Consider the following 17,059-nt stretch of genomic DNA (forward strand, 5'->3'; position numbering starts at 1 on the left):
CTCCTGTCAGTTGAATTTGTTATTCTCTCTATCACAGTGAAGACATACATTACCTAACTCTTCCTGCTCCAGATCCCCAGTTTATGATAAATTAGTGTATTGGACTGCTCTTTCAATGCTTTGTGCTCTCCCAAATTGCAGGAGATTTTTATATGAGATGGCCTTGATCTTGCAAAGTGTGGGCCTTGAGCCAGGAAAGCACTTCAACCAGTAATTAATTTTCAACTTGCATGCATAAAAGTTAAGTACATGTTTAAGTGCTTGGCCAGAGCACTTGGTATCTTGAAGGCATAAGCCCTCTGAGAAACTACTGGATCTGCTTTTTTTTAACGTAATCCAGTCTGTCACATAAAAAGATGCTATAATCTTTCCCTCTTTACCCCCACTTTCAGGAGACAAACATTGTTCTTGGATCAAATGGAGAAAAAAAGAGGCCATTTTGGAATAAATGAGTAGTTAAAGAGGACTGCCCCATGTTCAGAGTGAATGCTTGTGGTTAATGGGAACTTTTACTGCTGTTGAGTGGATCACTTAATTCTTTTATTTCTGTAGCGGGCATTTCCTACATTTTCTGCCAAACATCAATACCTTTATTAAGCAGTCATCTGGTTTTGATTTATAAAAATGTGTCATGAAACTCCAGCCAAGGGATCCCAAAGTTTTATAAATTGACAAGCTAGCTAGACTTTAATTAGTGTAGGAGAAAAGTGGTTCTTTATTTGTTTTTGCTTCATTTGTGTAATTTATGTGGAACACCACTGGAAGAAGAAAAAGACTAGCACAACTGGTTTTACTTAGCTTAATGCACAGGCAAAATATTCTTCCAGTTACACAACTAGAAAGGGAAAAAAATCTGCAAAGCCACATATATTATCAGCTGAAATTTGCACCTTATAAACAAGATCTGGTTACTTGACCATGCCACTCAGATGAAATCTAAGGCCAAAGCAGCAAGGTGTTCACATATTTTCTGTTTCCCCAGAGCCCTTTGTTTCTTTTTCTAAGCCCTCCTATTTGTATTCTTTGTACACCCAGCACAAGGAAAATGTTGTTTCAGCCCAGCTAAACATCCTTAGATGTTTGTTCAGGAAACCTTCTCATTTTTCAAAAGGGGAGAAATTGTAGCTCAAATAAATAAACATCCCAAGATTTTTGTTAGGGAAGCCTTTTCCATTTTCTATAGCAATAAATGCAGAGCAATGCTGGGGGAAAAAAAACAAACTAGCTCATCAGCACAGCCACCTCTCAGCTATCTCTGTTCATAATCCTTAGGATCTGAAGGACAGAACTCCTCCAGCCTAATGATTGACTTGCTAAGGAATTATTTAGAGATCTCAGGCAGATTTGACTTGGAGATATTTTAATTTCAAAATAATGGAGTTGCAAATAGATCTGTAAGAGAACTTGTCTAGGAACATGCAGAGACTCTTCAAGGTTTTTGTTAAGGAAATGAAGGGTTACAGTGTCTCCAGCCTACTGAAGTGAGAGGGAACATCCTGTTCCCAGATCACAGTGCCTCCATCCTCTCGGTGCCCTCCCTTCAGATACTTAACTGTATTCATGCATTAAAACCACTGTCCTCCCAGCTGCTGGAGACTGAGGAAATGCTGGGTGCTCACAATGTGGAGAGGAGGCGTGAATGAATCATTTAGTCTTTGTTGAAAAGGGCAGGCTGGGCACTTCCACGTCTCTTTAAAGTAGTTAATCAGTGGGATAACCTAAACACGTGCTTACAGGAATATTCCTTTCTGGCTTTTTTCCCTCCTTCCTGCAGGTCCCAAGGGAAGAAGGAGGAAGCTGTAATCTTGCTGCGGGACTCCATTAAGTACGGCCCAGAGTTTGCAGATGCTTACTCAAGCCTCGCCTCGCTGTTGGCTGAACAGGTAACAGGGAGAGCTTGGGTCCTCTGCCTTGGTGTGCATGCCCTGCTGCCACAGCCCCAGCACCTCCTGCACCTCCCACCCTTGCCTCACTCACACCTGCTGGCAGGCGTGGGTCCGCGCTGTCTGCACACAGCTCCCAGGCTGCTCTACAGATGGCTTTTCCAGGATGGGAGGCAACTCATACACAGTGAATAATTACACCCACATGGTGTGGCTCTGAATTTAATCACTGCTGAAGTTGTGAGTAAACCCCCTCCCTGCCTCTGTGGAGAAGTCTTAATCCATCGCACCTTGGATGTTGTGACAGCAGGAGAGGCGAGCGCTTCCCCTCATGCACACGCCTACACAGATAACCTTGAGATTGCATAATAATTCATTCCAGAGCTGGGGATTGTCAGACACCAGGCGGCCTCTGCAGCCCAGATTCTGCCCCTTGCACACACACACACACACACACACACACACACAGGGTACAGCCCCTGGTTACCGTGGTAGATGATCACGAGCCGGGAAGTGGGAAGGGTCCCTGGCTTTATGTTGCTCTTAATGAGCGGCTGTTCAATATTTTATTTAGTCATGTTGTTCAGGTGCCTCCAGGCCTTATTTGCTGTACGTGGCCCAGGCTGTGCTCTGGAGGCAGGATTACTCATTTCCTCTCAGGCCCGTTCCCCAGCTTATTACTCAGGCTCTCCCTACTCGCTGTAATTAGATAATTTATTTCTACAATGTCCCTGGGAGGTGAAATATTGTCCCCACAGAGGAAAAGAGAACTTGAGGCACAAAATCCTTGGGTTCAGAAGGAGCCATGAGGTGTGAGTGCCCACGCCGGGACACCGAGCTCTCCTTCCCTCCACACCTGCAGCAGCAGATGAGAGATGCTGTGCTTTGTGCTGTGGTCCCTCTCTGGGGCTGTGGGGGTGGATGGCAAGGTCCCTGTAACTGCACAGCTCCAGCACACCTCTGCAAATCTTTTAAAAACTGATTTTTTTTTTCTCCTTCAGTTTTCAGATCTAATTGTTCCATAGCATGGGGTGCTGAAGCTTTCTTAAAAGGTGGCTGAGTATAAATACAGACAAAGCAAAATGGTATCTTTTGCTGTTCTCCATTATTCTGGTTAGTGAAATCTTCTCTATGTAAGGGAAGAGGATGAATTTCAGCAAAACTATAGGCAGAGGTCTTGTTTAATCTTCTTTAAGGATGTAACCACTCTGCAAAACTCACCTGTGATGTATATGAATTACTGAAAGATGTTCTATTTTTTTTTCCCTTTTAAGAGAATTTCAAATATTATCAATATTATCTGCAGAGATCTCAAAATATAGTATATGAATTTAAAGATGAGCCTTGTTGAATGGTAGCTCTGCTTTGAATAAGCCCATCAATGAAGAGTCTTCTGCAAGTATAGGAAACGAGTCCTCTGCAGTATTACCTGGTTTTAATATTAATTGAAATTATTAATTAGAGCGATCGATTGCAAGGTCAGCAGAGCAATAAAACCACTATAGAGTCCTGAGACCTTCTGCCCAAAGCAAATGCCATTAGGCAGTCCAGCTATAATTCATCTCTCTTATATATGGATTGTTCATCCTCTTGTGACTTGAGTAAGTGGTAGGCAAAAAAGATAATACAATTTTCTCAGAAAACAGTGATTTTTCTGCAGACTTTTAACGCTTTCTCATGTTCAGCCACAGCAGATACCTGCTTGATTGTGCACCTCCTGCCTCACACATTCATCCTAGTGACCACGGCAGGGTCTGTCCTACAATACCTGCTGCCGCTTGTGGCTGGGAGCTGTAGAATCACACCCTCCAGGGGTAGAGGCAGAAGTTTTGGCATCTTCAGCCCAAAGGATGATGACAGGAGCTCATTTTTTCAGTTTTGGGTTTTCCTCTTTGTCTGAGCAATAGAAGTATTTTTGTGTTTCCTTGTGGCCCAGAGCCTGTGTGACAGCTGTAGGGGGATCTGTGAGGCCAGGCAGTTACAGGATGGCATCACAGTGGAGCTCTGGGGAAGGCGCCATTGGGGCCCTCTTGCTGGGATGTGATAGGAAGGCATGTGGTAAAGTGCCATGTTAAAATAACTTGCATGAGGTGACTGTGCCCATGACAATTTCTGCTTCTCCAACTTTGCTCCAAGGCTAAAAGGGAAATGTATGGACACAGTGAAATAGTGCCAGGATTGCCTTGGTCAGTCCTGCACAATGTGTCCCCCCATATTAAAGAGGATGAATCTGAAATAGGTTCCTTCCCTTCTATGCCTGTAAAAAGTGCTGCTAAGAGGAATGTTTCAGATGCGAGGGAATTAACCTGTAACTTGATGTAATTGCCCTTTTCTCTCCTTGATAGTTGATTCTGAAGCCAGAGCTGACAAAAAACCACTGCTGTATTGTACGAAACAGTTTGGCTTGTTTGTGCCTTTTATAAATGCTTGCCCTTCTGGCTGCTTTTTCTGCTTGGAATTGTAACTCAGTTGCAATGTATTGCAGTTTTCCTTGATTTCTGTGATCACTGCAGTGGTGCTGGTAACAGAAATCAAACATTTTTGCTGCCTGTTTTCACAACATTCTAACACTGGTTCCTCACAGTTTCCCATCTTCCCAGCTTCAGTTTCAACCATCATTTCGTGCTACTTGGTGGCTCTTTTCAGGCCCTAGCTTCAGCTGATTCTGTGTTTGTGTTTTTCTTAGAAAAAGAATTTTTTTAACCCACTTAGCTGCAGAGGAGAGCCTACTCAGGCATAACCAAACTGAAAAATTGACCCTTATGAAAAACAGACCTAAAACCCTGGAGTTCAACAGAAAGATTCTCATATGCATAATTTTTTTAATATCAGAAAAATCTCATACATTTTTTATGCCAGTCTTCTGAGTTTTGTGAGGTTGATGAATGTTTCATGAAGGTCTGGGAGTGGCATTATTAAGTGTTAATGAGAAGCCTTGATGAACTTGGAGCTCTATTTCTGCTAAGAAGAGGAGAGGCTGTGAGGAGGGAAAGCTCTGGCAGGAATAGCAGGTTCCACCCTTGCCACTTTCTGACTGTGCTTAATGCAAACACTTTGTTAGACTGGGCAATGAGCCTGAGGCCTGCAGGGTCAGGATGATAGGTGCCAAAAAAGCAATGCAACCACCATAAAAGTGCTAGAAGTGCTCAGTATTGGTGAATGTTTTGACATGGAACACTCTAATCCAGTTCAACACAGCCCTTCCTTGCCTTAAAAATTTGGGTTATGATCAGAAAATAAAATAAGCTGACATACGTGCATACAAAGCTGCATTCATTGGCTGAAAATTAAAAGCAGAGGAAAAGAAAGTAAGACATAAATCTTGGAAAATATGCACAAAAAATTGCTCTTCAATTTAGTCAGTTCTGATGATCACTACACTTTTCCTGACTCTGCAGGATAATGTTGTCAAATTCGCATCAATTTATCCAAAACTTCCAAAGTTAAGCACTTCTTAAAAACGTGTTTCTGTGCTTTATTGCACACTTATCTTTTTTGCTGGCTGACCTTTATCATGTAAATGTGAAGGGACTTAACTGTGGCAAGCTGTGTGATTCTGCGATCAAGTCATCCTCTTTCAGTGCAATTTATTCCAGCTCTCCGGTTCTGAAATAGGAGGTGAGAAAAGAGTCCTCACATTAAGCAGCTGTGGAGCAGAAGCTGCTGTCAGGTACAGATTTTAAATCCAGGGAAAGCCCAGGGGGCTCAGCCATTTGCAGGTTTTGAGGAGAGTCCATAGCTGGGAGTGGACCAACCTCTTACTTCAGTGTGGATTCAGTCCCGAGCGTGCGAGCTCCCGGCCTTCCTCAGTGAAGAGCCACTTGGCTGATTTTGCTTTCTTGTGAGGCTGTGGAGTTTGTTGCTGTAGGGCTGTGCTGCTCAGTGGAAGGGCTAGAATTGAGAGAAGCATCCTTGGTGCTGGAGGCTTGCCTGACACCCCTCTGCTCTGTGCTTGTCTCTTCTGTTCACAGCCTCCTTCCACAAACACAGCCCACAGCCAGGCTCTGGGAGTAGGGGGGAAGGAAGGCACCCATGCTGGTGAGCATGCAGGCAGTGGGCACACATGGTCTGACTGGAGGGAAGTGGAAACCTTTTTAAGTTGCTCTTTGATCCAAAGGAGAAACCTGCTTGTTATTTCAGGACCAGGTTGCCCATAGGTCAAGCTAGACAGAACCCAGACAGTAGGACAGGGTGTTCCCAAGAAAAAGATCTATATTTTCTAGAAATGTTCAGCATCAGCAAACCTCCCTGAAATCTCTGCAAAATGAGAGCTCAGTGCATGTGGGGAATCAGCATGGTGGCATGTCCCATCAGTCCCAGTGAACTCCACCTCACACACTGACAGCTCCTGGTTTTTATCCGAATCTGTCAGATTTCCCTGCTCTTTCACCACCCTCTGTCTTTCTCCAGCTTCCTTTATCCCCCTGCACTTGCTCCCTAGCTATCACACACAGCAGGCTTTCATTCCTTGTATTTTCCTCACTACTTAAGGAAAGAACAGCAGAGCTCCAGAGGGGAAAAGTTAGCCATTGAGATGCTCATTAAACAAATAAGTAAGAACATATCCACTCCCAGATGACAGATATTTCTCAACAGAACCGACCCAATCCCTGTTGCTGTGTTTTTCCTGGCTGGGCATGTGCCCAGCTGGGGGCTCACTGGCATTGCACAGGCACCACTTTTTCCAGGTGTTCCACAGGTAGCATAGGCATGGGGGAAATCTGTCTGAACTGCGCTGGGATACCACATGGCAGCTATAGCACATCCATGCCATGGGGTTAAATTTTGGCCTCTTGGAAGGTGGGGTGGGTGTGGACTCCCCAAGCTTCCTGTGCAGCGAGGGAGCTGTCACAGAGTGCAGGTGTGCAGCAAATGGTGCTGACAACCTTTCTGCCATGGCTAAGAAATCTCCTTCTCTTTCAAGGAACGGCTTAAGGAAGCTGAGGAGGTCTATAAGGCTGGCATAGAGAATTGTCCAGAGAGCTCCGATCTGCACAACAACTACGGTGTTTTCCTGGTTGATACCGGTAAGCGAGAGGGAGCACGGGATTTTTCCCTCTCTGCCTTCTTTGCTTTGATTGATTTTATTCAGCAGTACACATCTGAAAGGGTGTCAAAAGCTTCCAAGGCAATAGATGTGCCTCCATGGTAGCTTGGAAATAAATATCCCTGTGCTGCTGAGAGGGCACAGCACACTGGAATTCATAATCAGTGCAGGCACTGTGCAGCAGGAGCATTCAGCCCCGCTGCTCCCTTCAGTGTTTCTCACCATCTTCACACAGGCAGTTGCCCTCTTCAGTGTGTGCTGGGCAGCACCCTGACAGTACTGCCTTTTTTCCAGCAGGGTATGGCCACATCAAAGCAAATCACAGGCACACAAATGGATCATTATGATCTCTGGAGCACATGCAGGCCTACTTTGTGACAAAGCAACTCTTTGACTGTAAGGCTTGAGTGCCACGACTTTACAAAGGAACATGGCTTTTAAACCACAATCATCTGTGAAAACAAAACCTTATACACTGTGGGGTGAATTGATTTTTGAAGAGCTTTGTAATGGCATCCTTTATTTTCTGGGCTCCTGGTTCCCATCCAACTTCCTTGGCACTTTCTGGCATTCACATAACAACAACAGAAATGTCACTTTAATTGCCACCTTTTGTTGACAGCTTTATAAGCAAGGCTAAGTTTGACAAATGACTAATGGAAAAGAACTGTTGTCTCACTGTGGTTCCTCCAGAATAGGGCCAAGACTCAGTGATGAAATAGTGTAGGCTTGAAGTGTGTGGTTGCCACCCCTTCTTTCCCCATCACATGTGCCCAGCTCCAGTGGTGCTTGGGAAGAAGGGATGACGGGTCTGTCAGTCTGCAACTGGCTTTTCTGCCTCTGAGCTGACACTTGGCCATCACCCCTCTGTAGCACCAGTGTGAAACAAATACAAAACCAGAATCATATTCATAATCAAAAGAGCCATTGTGACATTAGCAAAAGAGGTTCAGGTTCTGAATTTGGGCCCTGGCAAAATTCAAGTTTGCGAATAATAAAAATTCCTGAGTAATTTCCCTCTGATGTTGTATTCATCTTTGCTTGCCAGCCCAGATAAACTGTACTATTCCTGCCAAAATTTGTGGTTCAAATGTAGTGCAGAGCACTTTCTGGTTTTTGCACTTTTGTACTCTGCCAAAGTCAAAACTATCATTTCCTGGTTTACTCCTACGCTTCCCTACAGACAAACAACTGGAAAAAATCCCACTGACTCTTGATACTTGGGGCATGATGTGTCAATAACCCTCCTAGAGACATGACAAGGCGTGAAGGAAGTGGCTGCTGGTGAGCCTGTCACCGGCTGCGCTCTGCGCCGGCGGCACAGGGAGATGCTGTGAAGCACCACGCCAATTAACCTGCAGAGTTCTGTGCAGCAAGCCTCCAGCAAGTGTTGGCTCTGGGGAGCTGCAACTCCAGACAGCTCTGCAGTGGTCACAGATACTGAGTGTGTCTCCCTTAACGATGCACATTACCCCTGTGTGCTGAGCCAGGGAGGCGCTGCCTGGTTGAGGGACCTGAGTGCGTGCCCAGCTGCTTCCCAGGATGTTTTGTAGATATAATTTTCGAAAACATCTGCCTGCTCAGTGGTGGGGAAAGATCGAGGCTGCTGCTGGATGTTTTGAAAAAGTCATACCTTGAACAACATGTCCTCAGCCTTAGGTGAATCTTCAACACTTCTAAACCTCTCCACAGATGTTCCTCTTCACTCCTATAAAGGAGCTGCTGAGATGTGTCTGTGTATATTTTAAGTTGCATAGATGGTCTCAGAAAAACCAAACTTGATCTGTGAAGCTATGAAAACAAAATTCCCACAGCAGCATGTTCAGTGCCCTAACATGCACTGGCTGTTTTTGAAATCTGTTTTCCAACTCGAAATGGAATTAAGTACATTGTGAAGTGAATAGGTTTAAAAAATGCCAACAGTGAAAAGCTTTGTTGGTGGACAAAGCTCTTTGAGTATTGGTTTTCATCAGGAGATTATCTGGTCTGGAGTTTGCAAACCAATTAAACGAGCCCTGGGATTAAAAATGCAGTATTTGCATTGCTGAAATGCTGGAACTTTATACTTTTACCATTATTTAGCTAAATAAAAATATATTATTAAAAGTAGAACCTTATGCATTGGGGTAGTTCTCTTGCACCTCTCTTTTTGCTTGTATTTTGTTGTGGTGCTCGGTGATGTCATGGGCTGCAGGACCTTGCACATTTTCACACAGCGAAGCAGTGCCACCCAATGGCTCCTGTGCAGCACAGAGATGCTGCCTCCATGCTCCAGAATAACCACCTGGCCACCTCTGCTCTGGGATTTATTGCCCAGAGTGGGAATTAGCTGGTCCCTGGCAGCTACTCCCAGTCCTGTTGAGCAGTACACAGAGACTGAGCAGGAGCTCAGAGCATCACAGCAGAGGAGGAGGGGATAATCTCTGTTTGGAGAGGGCTGAAACTATTTGCAGTTCTGGTGGTGTTGTGGGGAATATTGGGGGGCTTGTTCTTCATTCCTTATTGCCCATTTCTCCAGTGGGCCAGGGTGAAAGGATGCTCCACCAGGAGATGGCACATGTGCCCCAGCCCCTTCTCTGAGGTGGGCTGTGTCCTTAGCACAGGGGTTGTGTCCCCACTGCTGCATGATGAAGAGGGTGCTTTCAGTCAGGAGTCATCTTGTTGTGACTGTATCCTTAGCTTGCAAAAAACCCATCTCTAGAAAATCTATTTCTCAGGACTGTCTCTGAATATTGTGGACTAAATCTTAGTTTGGACAGCAATTTCTCTTACACTTAGATTCAAAATGCTGAGGCAGGGTTTCTTTCTCAAAATGTTTCCATGGTGTCCTGGTTTAGGGCAAATTTGGGAGAAAACCTCCAAACGGGTTCCTCTAGAAAACAGATTTAAGTGGCCACTCTGCCAATTGGTTCAAGAAAAGATTTCCTTGGTGAAAAGTGGAAAAAACTGTTTATTTAACAGGAAAAGCACTCACCAGCACAAAAAATGAACAATATTAAACGATAAAACCTCTTGCTGCTCCAAGAGATGACAAACTCAGCAAGTCCCCTTTGTGGGCTGTAGCTTGGCTCACCCAGTCTGTTATCAGTCCCTCCGGTGCTGGAAATGCCACGGCCCAGGCCTGGCCTGGTGGCCACAGGTGTGAGCTGCTGCTGCTCTTCTGGGTGTTCAGTCCAGAGCAGGTTTGAACAGGTCCAAGAAAAAGAAAAACCACAGTCCAGGGAAGTTCTCTGCCTCAGATAGCTAAAAACTAACTAAAAAATGAAGGACAGCTCTGTCCTGCCATCTGCAGACAACACAGTCTGCGAGAGGGATGCGGGTGAGCAAGTGCAACTTCTGATAACAAACTCTGTGCTTCTTCTCTCCCCTCTTCACTCCTGGAAGGTCTTAAAGGTGCAAAATGTATTTCTGGGCTAAACAGATGAATGGGGAAAATAGAAACATCATAAAGTCACCCCAGGACACAGGTGTAGAGCAATAGAAGAAAGAAAGCTAGAACGTTACCATGTGCTGAGTTTGAGACAGGTTTTTTCTGATGCACAGGGTTGTTTTTTTTTTTTTTGTTTAATGGCTGTTTGCCTCTCCAGGGTCTCCCGAGAGAGCCATGTCCCACTACAGGCAGGCCATCCTCCTGAGCCCCACTCACCACGTGGCCATGGTGAACCTGGGCAGGCTTCACCGCTCCCTGGGGCAGAACAAAGAGGCTGAAGTATGGTACAAGAGGTGAGGATTTGGGGTGGGAGACAGAGGGTTTACTCCTGCCCCTGAATGGCTTGTTGCTGCTCAAGAGTTTCTGTTCTGCGGATCTGTCGGTGCATGCGTGGGGTTTCCTCCCTTCACCCTCCATCTCTTTGAAACTAGTTTTGGCTGTTTTTGGGGAGTGCTTGGAAAGGCAGCATGGGCTCAGGCAGTGTTGATTTCCCTGGACTATTTCCAACCCCCAGGATGGACACTGCTGCTTTTGGCTGGGGGACGCTCTGATGATAAATTTGGAGGTTTCTCAGTGGCAGGAGCAGACTCTATTACCACAACTCCCACCCTGCTTGAAGGGGGTCTGTGGTTGCTGCACCAGGAACAGCCATAAGTGCTACACAGCTCAGTACCAAACCGTTGGCACCGTTAGGAACTCTGGCCCTTCCCAGCAATGTTCCAGCAGTCGGGCTCTGACTCCTGGTATGCAGCAGGATGGATTGGGAATACTTTTGCCTTTTTTTTGGCATATAGATTTGTGCTTGCATTCCCCAGGTTCCATCACTGTCAACCATCCCCACCCCTGCTGCAGGCTCATGAGCACTTTGGAGGTGGCTCCTGCTCCTTCTCAGGTGGCTAGTGGGATTACTGCTGTGGGCACATTTATCCCTCCCCAGGACTTAAAATTTGTGCTTCCCAGGCTGGGATGGTGCAGAGCTTTGGTTCTCCATCCCCGCACAAGCCCATCTCGCTCTTCCCCTTTGCTCCTCCCACGACCTTGAAGCTTGCCTTTTTCCTAACCTCCAGGGCACTGAAGGTATCGCGGAAGGCTGAGATCCTGTCCCCGCTGGGGGCTCTGTATTACAACACGGGGCGATACGAGGAGGCCCTGCAGGTTTACAGAGAAGCGGCAGCGCTGCAGCCTTCGAACAAGGACATCAGACTGGCGCTGGTGAGCGAGGGCCAGGGCAGGGCCACCGCAGGGCAGCAGCAGCCACTGGGTGCAGCCCAGCGTGTGCCAGAGGGCTGAGCTGCTCGAGAGCACTTGGTAATGTGGCTCTGTTACAGGCTCAGGTTTTGGCAATGATGGGGCGGACGAAGGAAGCCGAGAAGATGACAAACCATATCCTTAATGAGGATGCGGCGTGCCTGGAGTGCTACCGCCTCCTGTCAGCCATCTACAGCAAGCAGGAGCTCTATGCCAAGGTATCGTGGTGTGGGATACCCTTGTCCCAAGGGCTCACACACAGAACTCAGGTTGAATTTTACACTCCGTCTCTCTGGGGACATGTCATGTGCCTCAGCACACATTCATTAGATTATTTCTTCACTAAAACCTTCAGTTTATCTACATACTAAGAGTGAAGCTAAGCAGGGTGGTTTTCTTATCACTTACACCTCCTGCTGCTGTCAGCCCCAGTGCCAATCAGCCCCAGGCAATTAAAAATATCATTTACCTGTGTGTTAATGATGTGGCGCAAACGAGGGATGGAGGAAGCTGGTTCTTGTGCTGGTAGTCCATAGTGGTGAGGAAAGAATGAGAAGTGGGAAGGCACTGAATGGAAGGTACACAATGTCCTCTTGCTTTTTCACAGGCACTTGAAGCTATAGAAAAAGCGCTTCAGCTAAAACCAAAGGATCCAAAAGTCATATCAGAGCTCTTTTTCACTAAAGGAAACCAGCTAAGAGAACAGAATCTCCTTGACAAGGCTTTTGAGGTACGACTGCTCCAAGACCTACTGGTTGTTTTATAGGCTAAAAGATAGTTTGCTCATTATGTGTGATACACTCTGGCTGTTTGCCCTAGGAGCTCAGAATCCATCACTGGTACAGAGAAAGCTAGGAGGCAGCTAACTTTACCAGACTTAATTGCAACTTTTTCCCTCATTCCTGTATGGAAATAGCGCTCCCTGCTCTGAGAGGTTAAGTACAGAATTGTGGTGGGATTCACCTTTGCTCCATCCAGCCCCTCTTGCTGTCAGTGACCAGCTCCAGGTGGCTCAGCTGGAAGCTTGGGGGACCTATGTGAGTTCACCATGTTGTTATATCTCACCTCAGATGCCAGTAACTGAGAGGTTGGCTTATCCTGTGAAGAAGGATGATTGATAGCTCAGAAATTATGTTAGCATTAATAATAGTACAGAAGCAACCTGGTCTAGTGGAAGGTGTCACTGCCTGTAGGAGGGGAGCAGCAAGTAGATAATATTTAAAGTCACTCCCAACCCAAACCATTCCATTATTTTCTGATTCAGAAAATATTATTTGGATTGTTCTGCATATTCTCAATATCCCTATGGATAAGGATGCTTAATCCTGATTTGAAAATCCTTTCCTATTGTGACAATGTAAAAACAGTGCTGTTTGACAGACTCCAGAAGGTCCTAATTGCTTCTTCTCCCACACTCAGCATCAGTGGGGAAGGAAAGCATTGCCCTCAGGTCCTTGTGATACCACGCAAGTGGCTGTACCAGAGTCTGCCACCAGCTCCAAATTAAAGCCTTGCAGACAAAGAGCAATGCCTTGTAGCTGACAGGCATTGTACTTGGCACTGCCTAAGGAAATGACCTTGATGTGAAGGAGACCCCAGTGGTGCAGGGGGCAGGGACAGGGTTGCAAGTGTGGCTCTTCTCAGAGAACAGGAAAAGCACACATTGGCAGGGAAAACCTGTGAGATGAACTGAGCCATGGAGCAGTACATTCTATGCCTCTTCTGCAAAGAAACTGAAATTCACTTTGTGTGTTGTATATGAGAGGAATTTGAATTACATTCTGAATGGCTTCAGGAGAAGAACCTGTGTTTCTCTTTCCCCTTCAGTACTGGTTTTATTTGAAGAGTCAGACTTGTAACCTAGAAATGTTTCATGTTTCTGTAGAGCTATAAACGGGCTGTGGAGCTCAACCCAGACCAAGCACAGGCCTGGATGAATATGGGAGGCATCGAGCACATAAAGGTATGACAGTTTTGGTTTTCCTTAAGCTGCCAGGTGCAGACATTACTACACAGGACGAAAAACCTAAATTGCTTTCAGACTGCCAAGAGTTGCACATTTGTGAACAGCAAGCCCCTTGACATATTTTATCCAAAAAGGAGGGAGGAGGGTCTCTTCACCCCAGCTAGAGTTCCCAACCAGGTTGCTTGGTAAAGCAAATCTCATATTTTTAGAGTGCAGGCTGCAAGGAGCAACCTGCTCCTCTCAAAAGCTTTCCTGCTTCAGTTGTTGACCTACCTTAGAAAAATGTCACCGTGAGTTGACTTTTAAGGTTCTTCTCTACCTAATTAATTTAATAAAGATGTCTAATGCAGAATACTGGCATGAAATTATGGAAATAGCCTACCCTGTGGTTGCTTATTCTTTTGAATACTTTAGCATATCATTACAATTTGGGTCTTAAGGAGTCTTATTGTGTGATGTCCTTAAGCTATCCTGTTGCTGAGTAAAATTAACTCTTCTGGTGCAACATAACAGAAAAATGTAAATCTATTTCTTGCTGTGTGAGTTTCATCAAATTTAGGTTAACAGCACTTGGTGATCTATTTCATAAAGAAGAAGTACTTTTGTAACCCAACAATGTCAGGGTTTTTAAACTCTTGTTTCCCCTGTATCTTGTTTTTCACTTTGTCCGAACTTTCTGTGTGGAATGTGAATGAGACCTACCGCTCATTTTCTTTGCAGGGGAGCTACATCACTGCCCGTGACTATTATGAGAAAGCCTTACAGCTGGTTCCAAACAGCAAGCTGCTGAAGGAGAATCTGGCCAAACTGGATCGCTTGGAGAAACGGTTTCAAGAAGTCCAGGAGAAAGACCAAACATAGCAATCAGTCACCAGCAGAAGGACACATGCCCCTTGGAGAAGAGTGTGGTGGAAGCCTGTTGCTCAAAGTGATGCTGAGAGAACTTTGATAGGACTCAGAATTATGGAAGGCAAACTTCGAATGCATGTTTAGGTTCGATTAAAGTTACAGGAGACACTCAGGTCCTGTGGGACATGCTGGAGCATGAATGAAAACCTTCCTTTAATCAAGATTTATGTCTAGGCTGAACCCGTTTTAGTCACACCGGGAGTGTGGGTGGGACATGTACCTTCAATATCTTGGTTGTCACCAGGGAAACCATGGAGACAAAGCACTCATCCATTGCAGCAGGGGTGAAGTAGCACCTCCTGTTCCTCCACACAGGCTCACCTCACCCATGTAGAGCACCACTGATGGGCTTCATTGCAAGTGCTGCAGACAGGAAAGATGGTCATAATGGTCACATAAAAAAGGTTCCAAGGGGTTAATGCTGAGGAAATGATGGTCACTTTTACAGCTCTAAATGGGACTTGAAAATTATTCTAAAGAAAGGGGAAACTATTTAAATATCACCCTGAAAGGATGATTCTACAAGTAGGGCAGGTGATCCTTTGAGGGAAAACCTAGCCTGAATGTTTTACTCATTCAACAATAATTTTGTAGTAATTCAGGTTCATGATGTCACTTTTGTCAAATATCATATGGCTTTACCCTTTGCCCTCTCCCTCCAGGCCAAATAAGTATTACTCTGAAAAAAATTGAAGCATCCAAAAGCAACGGGAAGCTCTAGGATTACTTGTCCTCCTGCTCAGTCCCCAGTATGGAAAACAAACAACCTATCTAATCAATATAGGAGGTAAAGCAAAGCCACAGGGAGATTAGGGAACATTTCCTAGCCTGGAAAGGTACGAAGGAGTTTCTTTTATGGGTGTGCAGGGACAAAGCCCATTTATCATGGTGACAACATTGACAAAATTCTTGGTCAAAGTGTTCTCACCACTCCCCTAAGAGATACAGAAAATAACCTATAGCTGATCAGTCAAAAATCTATATTTTTAAATACTGATGTGGGAAAACAAATTCTCTTCAGAACTGGGGCTTTTATTTTTGAGCTTTATTTATTTAACTTATAATAATCAAATAATTAATATATTTTCTCTGTTGTATATGAATTGGGCAATATCCTTCACAGCTGGCCACATGGTTGGGCATTGTGACTCATATTGTCTGAAGTTAGAAAAAGTGAATACCAATGAGGTGTGCTGGAATAATTCCCTCTCATGATTCTAAGGCAAATGGCTGCAGAGCACATTGGACCACACTGGCCCTGCAATAGCAGCACTTCTGCTGCTTCCACCGGGGTTTGCACCAGTTCCCAGGGAGCGTTAGTGGGATCTGCTTCCTGCCTTTGGGTTTGGACATCAGGGTCGGTCATCATTTTGCTCTTCTTGCAGCACTAAACTGCTAAAAAAGTTGTTTTGTTTGAGCTTGAGTGTGGCCAGCACAGGGTTTGGCATTATTAGTACAGTTCAGTGTACAATGCCCTAAAACACATCTGTCAGGAAAAGCCTGTGTGGCAGGCATCCCTGTGCTGTCAATTTAGCTGGCCTTGGCACCTCAACACGCTCCAGATTCCCTCAGTGGGATGATTCAGCCATGTGCTGGAGGTTTTGCTGGTTCCATCTGAAAAGCCTGGTGTCTTGCTGCAGGTGGTGGTCAGGTTACTGACAAATTATTGATGTGACTCCAACTGTGTTTGGAGCTCACAGGGAGTCCAGGCACAGTTGTCTGCCCTGCGAGGGTTTATGGACCTGCCAGAGCCATGGCTGTGCACCCACTGAGACCAGGCTGGACTGGTCCCCACTGGCCACGGAGACCAGCTGCAGCTGGGCAGAAGTGAAAGACTGCTGGGGGGAAGAGGTGGCACTACAAGTGTTTGGGCTCTCTCCCTCCAAACCAGCTTCCAGGGGAGCACTGGGATCAGAATAAGCAAGTTTCTTCACTGTTGGGTTTTCTGTTCCCAGCCCAAGCAGCCTACTTTACTTCATGGGGCCAGGGGCAGGTTTGAGCTCCTGGGGCTGGGTCAGCACCCGTCTCTTGTTTCTCCACATGTCTGTTGTGGCTGTGGACTGGCTGAACTGACATTTCTGCAGGTCCCCAGTGCAGGTGCTCTGCTGGCTGCCATGCACATAGAAGATCTGCACACCTCTGGGCTGCCAGGATGGCCTGGAGGAGGTGACATCATGCCAGCACAGTCCCATGGGATGGGGACACCAAAGCTTACATGGCCTCTGACAGCAATCAACTCCCCAGCATGCATGGCAAGGTCATAGATGGTTCCTTGTTAGGGTATTCAGAGGTACCTGGAACAGAAAGCTCTCTGCCTGTCCCCAAGGTGAGCTCTTGGGGACAGCTTCCCAAAGGCCCTTGTGCCCAGGCTGGCTGTGATGCAGTGAAATTTGGGGGCTGACAGAACAGTGTTTGGTGCAGCCCTGACAGTGGTACTGTGCAAAGCCCCCCAGAGAGGAGGCATCTGCAGAGTGCTCCAGCAGCCAGCTGAAGGTCGGGGGGTAGCGTGGGGGCACATATGCCTCCTTTAAAAATGTGTATCAACTATAAATTTTGCCTCAAAAGATGTATTAAAT

At 45.9% G+C, this 17,059-nt stretch overlaps 1 protein-coding gene across 5 annotated transcripts in view; it reads left to right on the plus strand.

Moving 5' to 3' along the window:
• The window catches only part of TMTC1 (transmembrane O-mannosyltransferase targeting cadherins 1), a 133,055-nt gene extending 117,588 nt beyond the window's left edge, over nucleotides 1-15,467 (plus strand). For all 5 annotated transcript variants that reach the window (XM_068190916.1, XM_068190918.1, XM_068190919.1 and 2 more), the window contains 8 exons: nucleotides 1,775-1,883; nucleotides 6,808-6,910; nucleotides 10,518-10,653; nucleotides 11,428-11,572; nucleotides 11,689-11,826; nucleotides 12,216-12,338; nucleotides 13,494-13,571; nucleotides 14,295-15,467. In XM_068190916.1, coding sequence (XP_068047017.1) covers nucleotides 1,775-1,883; nucleotides 6,808-6,910; nucleotides 10,518-10,653; nucleotides 11,428-11,572; nucleotides 11,689-11,826; nucleotides 12,216-12,338; nucleotides 13,494-13,571; nucleotides 14,295-14,435 — 973 coding nt within the window. In that variant the 3' untranslated portion in view covers nucleotides 14,436-15,467. The remainder of the gene's footprint in view (nucleotides 1-1,774; nucleotides 1,884-6,807; nucleotides 6,911-10,517; nucleotides 10,654-11,427; nucleotides 11,573-11,688; nucleotides 11,827-12,215; nucleotides 12,339-13,493; nucleotides 13,572-14,294) is intronic.
• Nucleotides 15,468-17,059: the final 1,592 nt, after the last annotated feature.

This window comes from Anomalospiza imberbis, chromosome 5, assembly GCF_031753505.1.
Source record: "Anomalospiza imberbis isolate Cuckoo-Finch-1a 21T00152 chromosome 5, ASM3175350v1, whole genome shotgun sequence".
Classification (NCBI taxonomy): Eukaryota; Metazoa; Chordata; class Aves; order Passeriformes; family Viduidae; genus Anomalospiza; species Anomalospiza imberbis.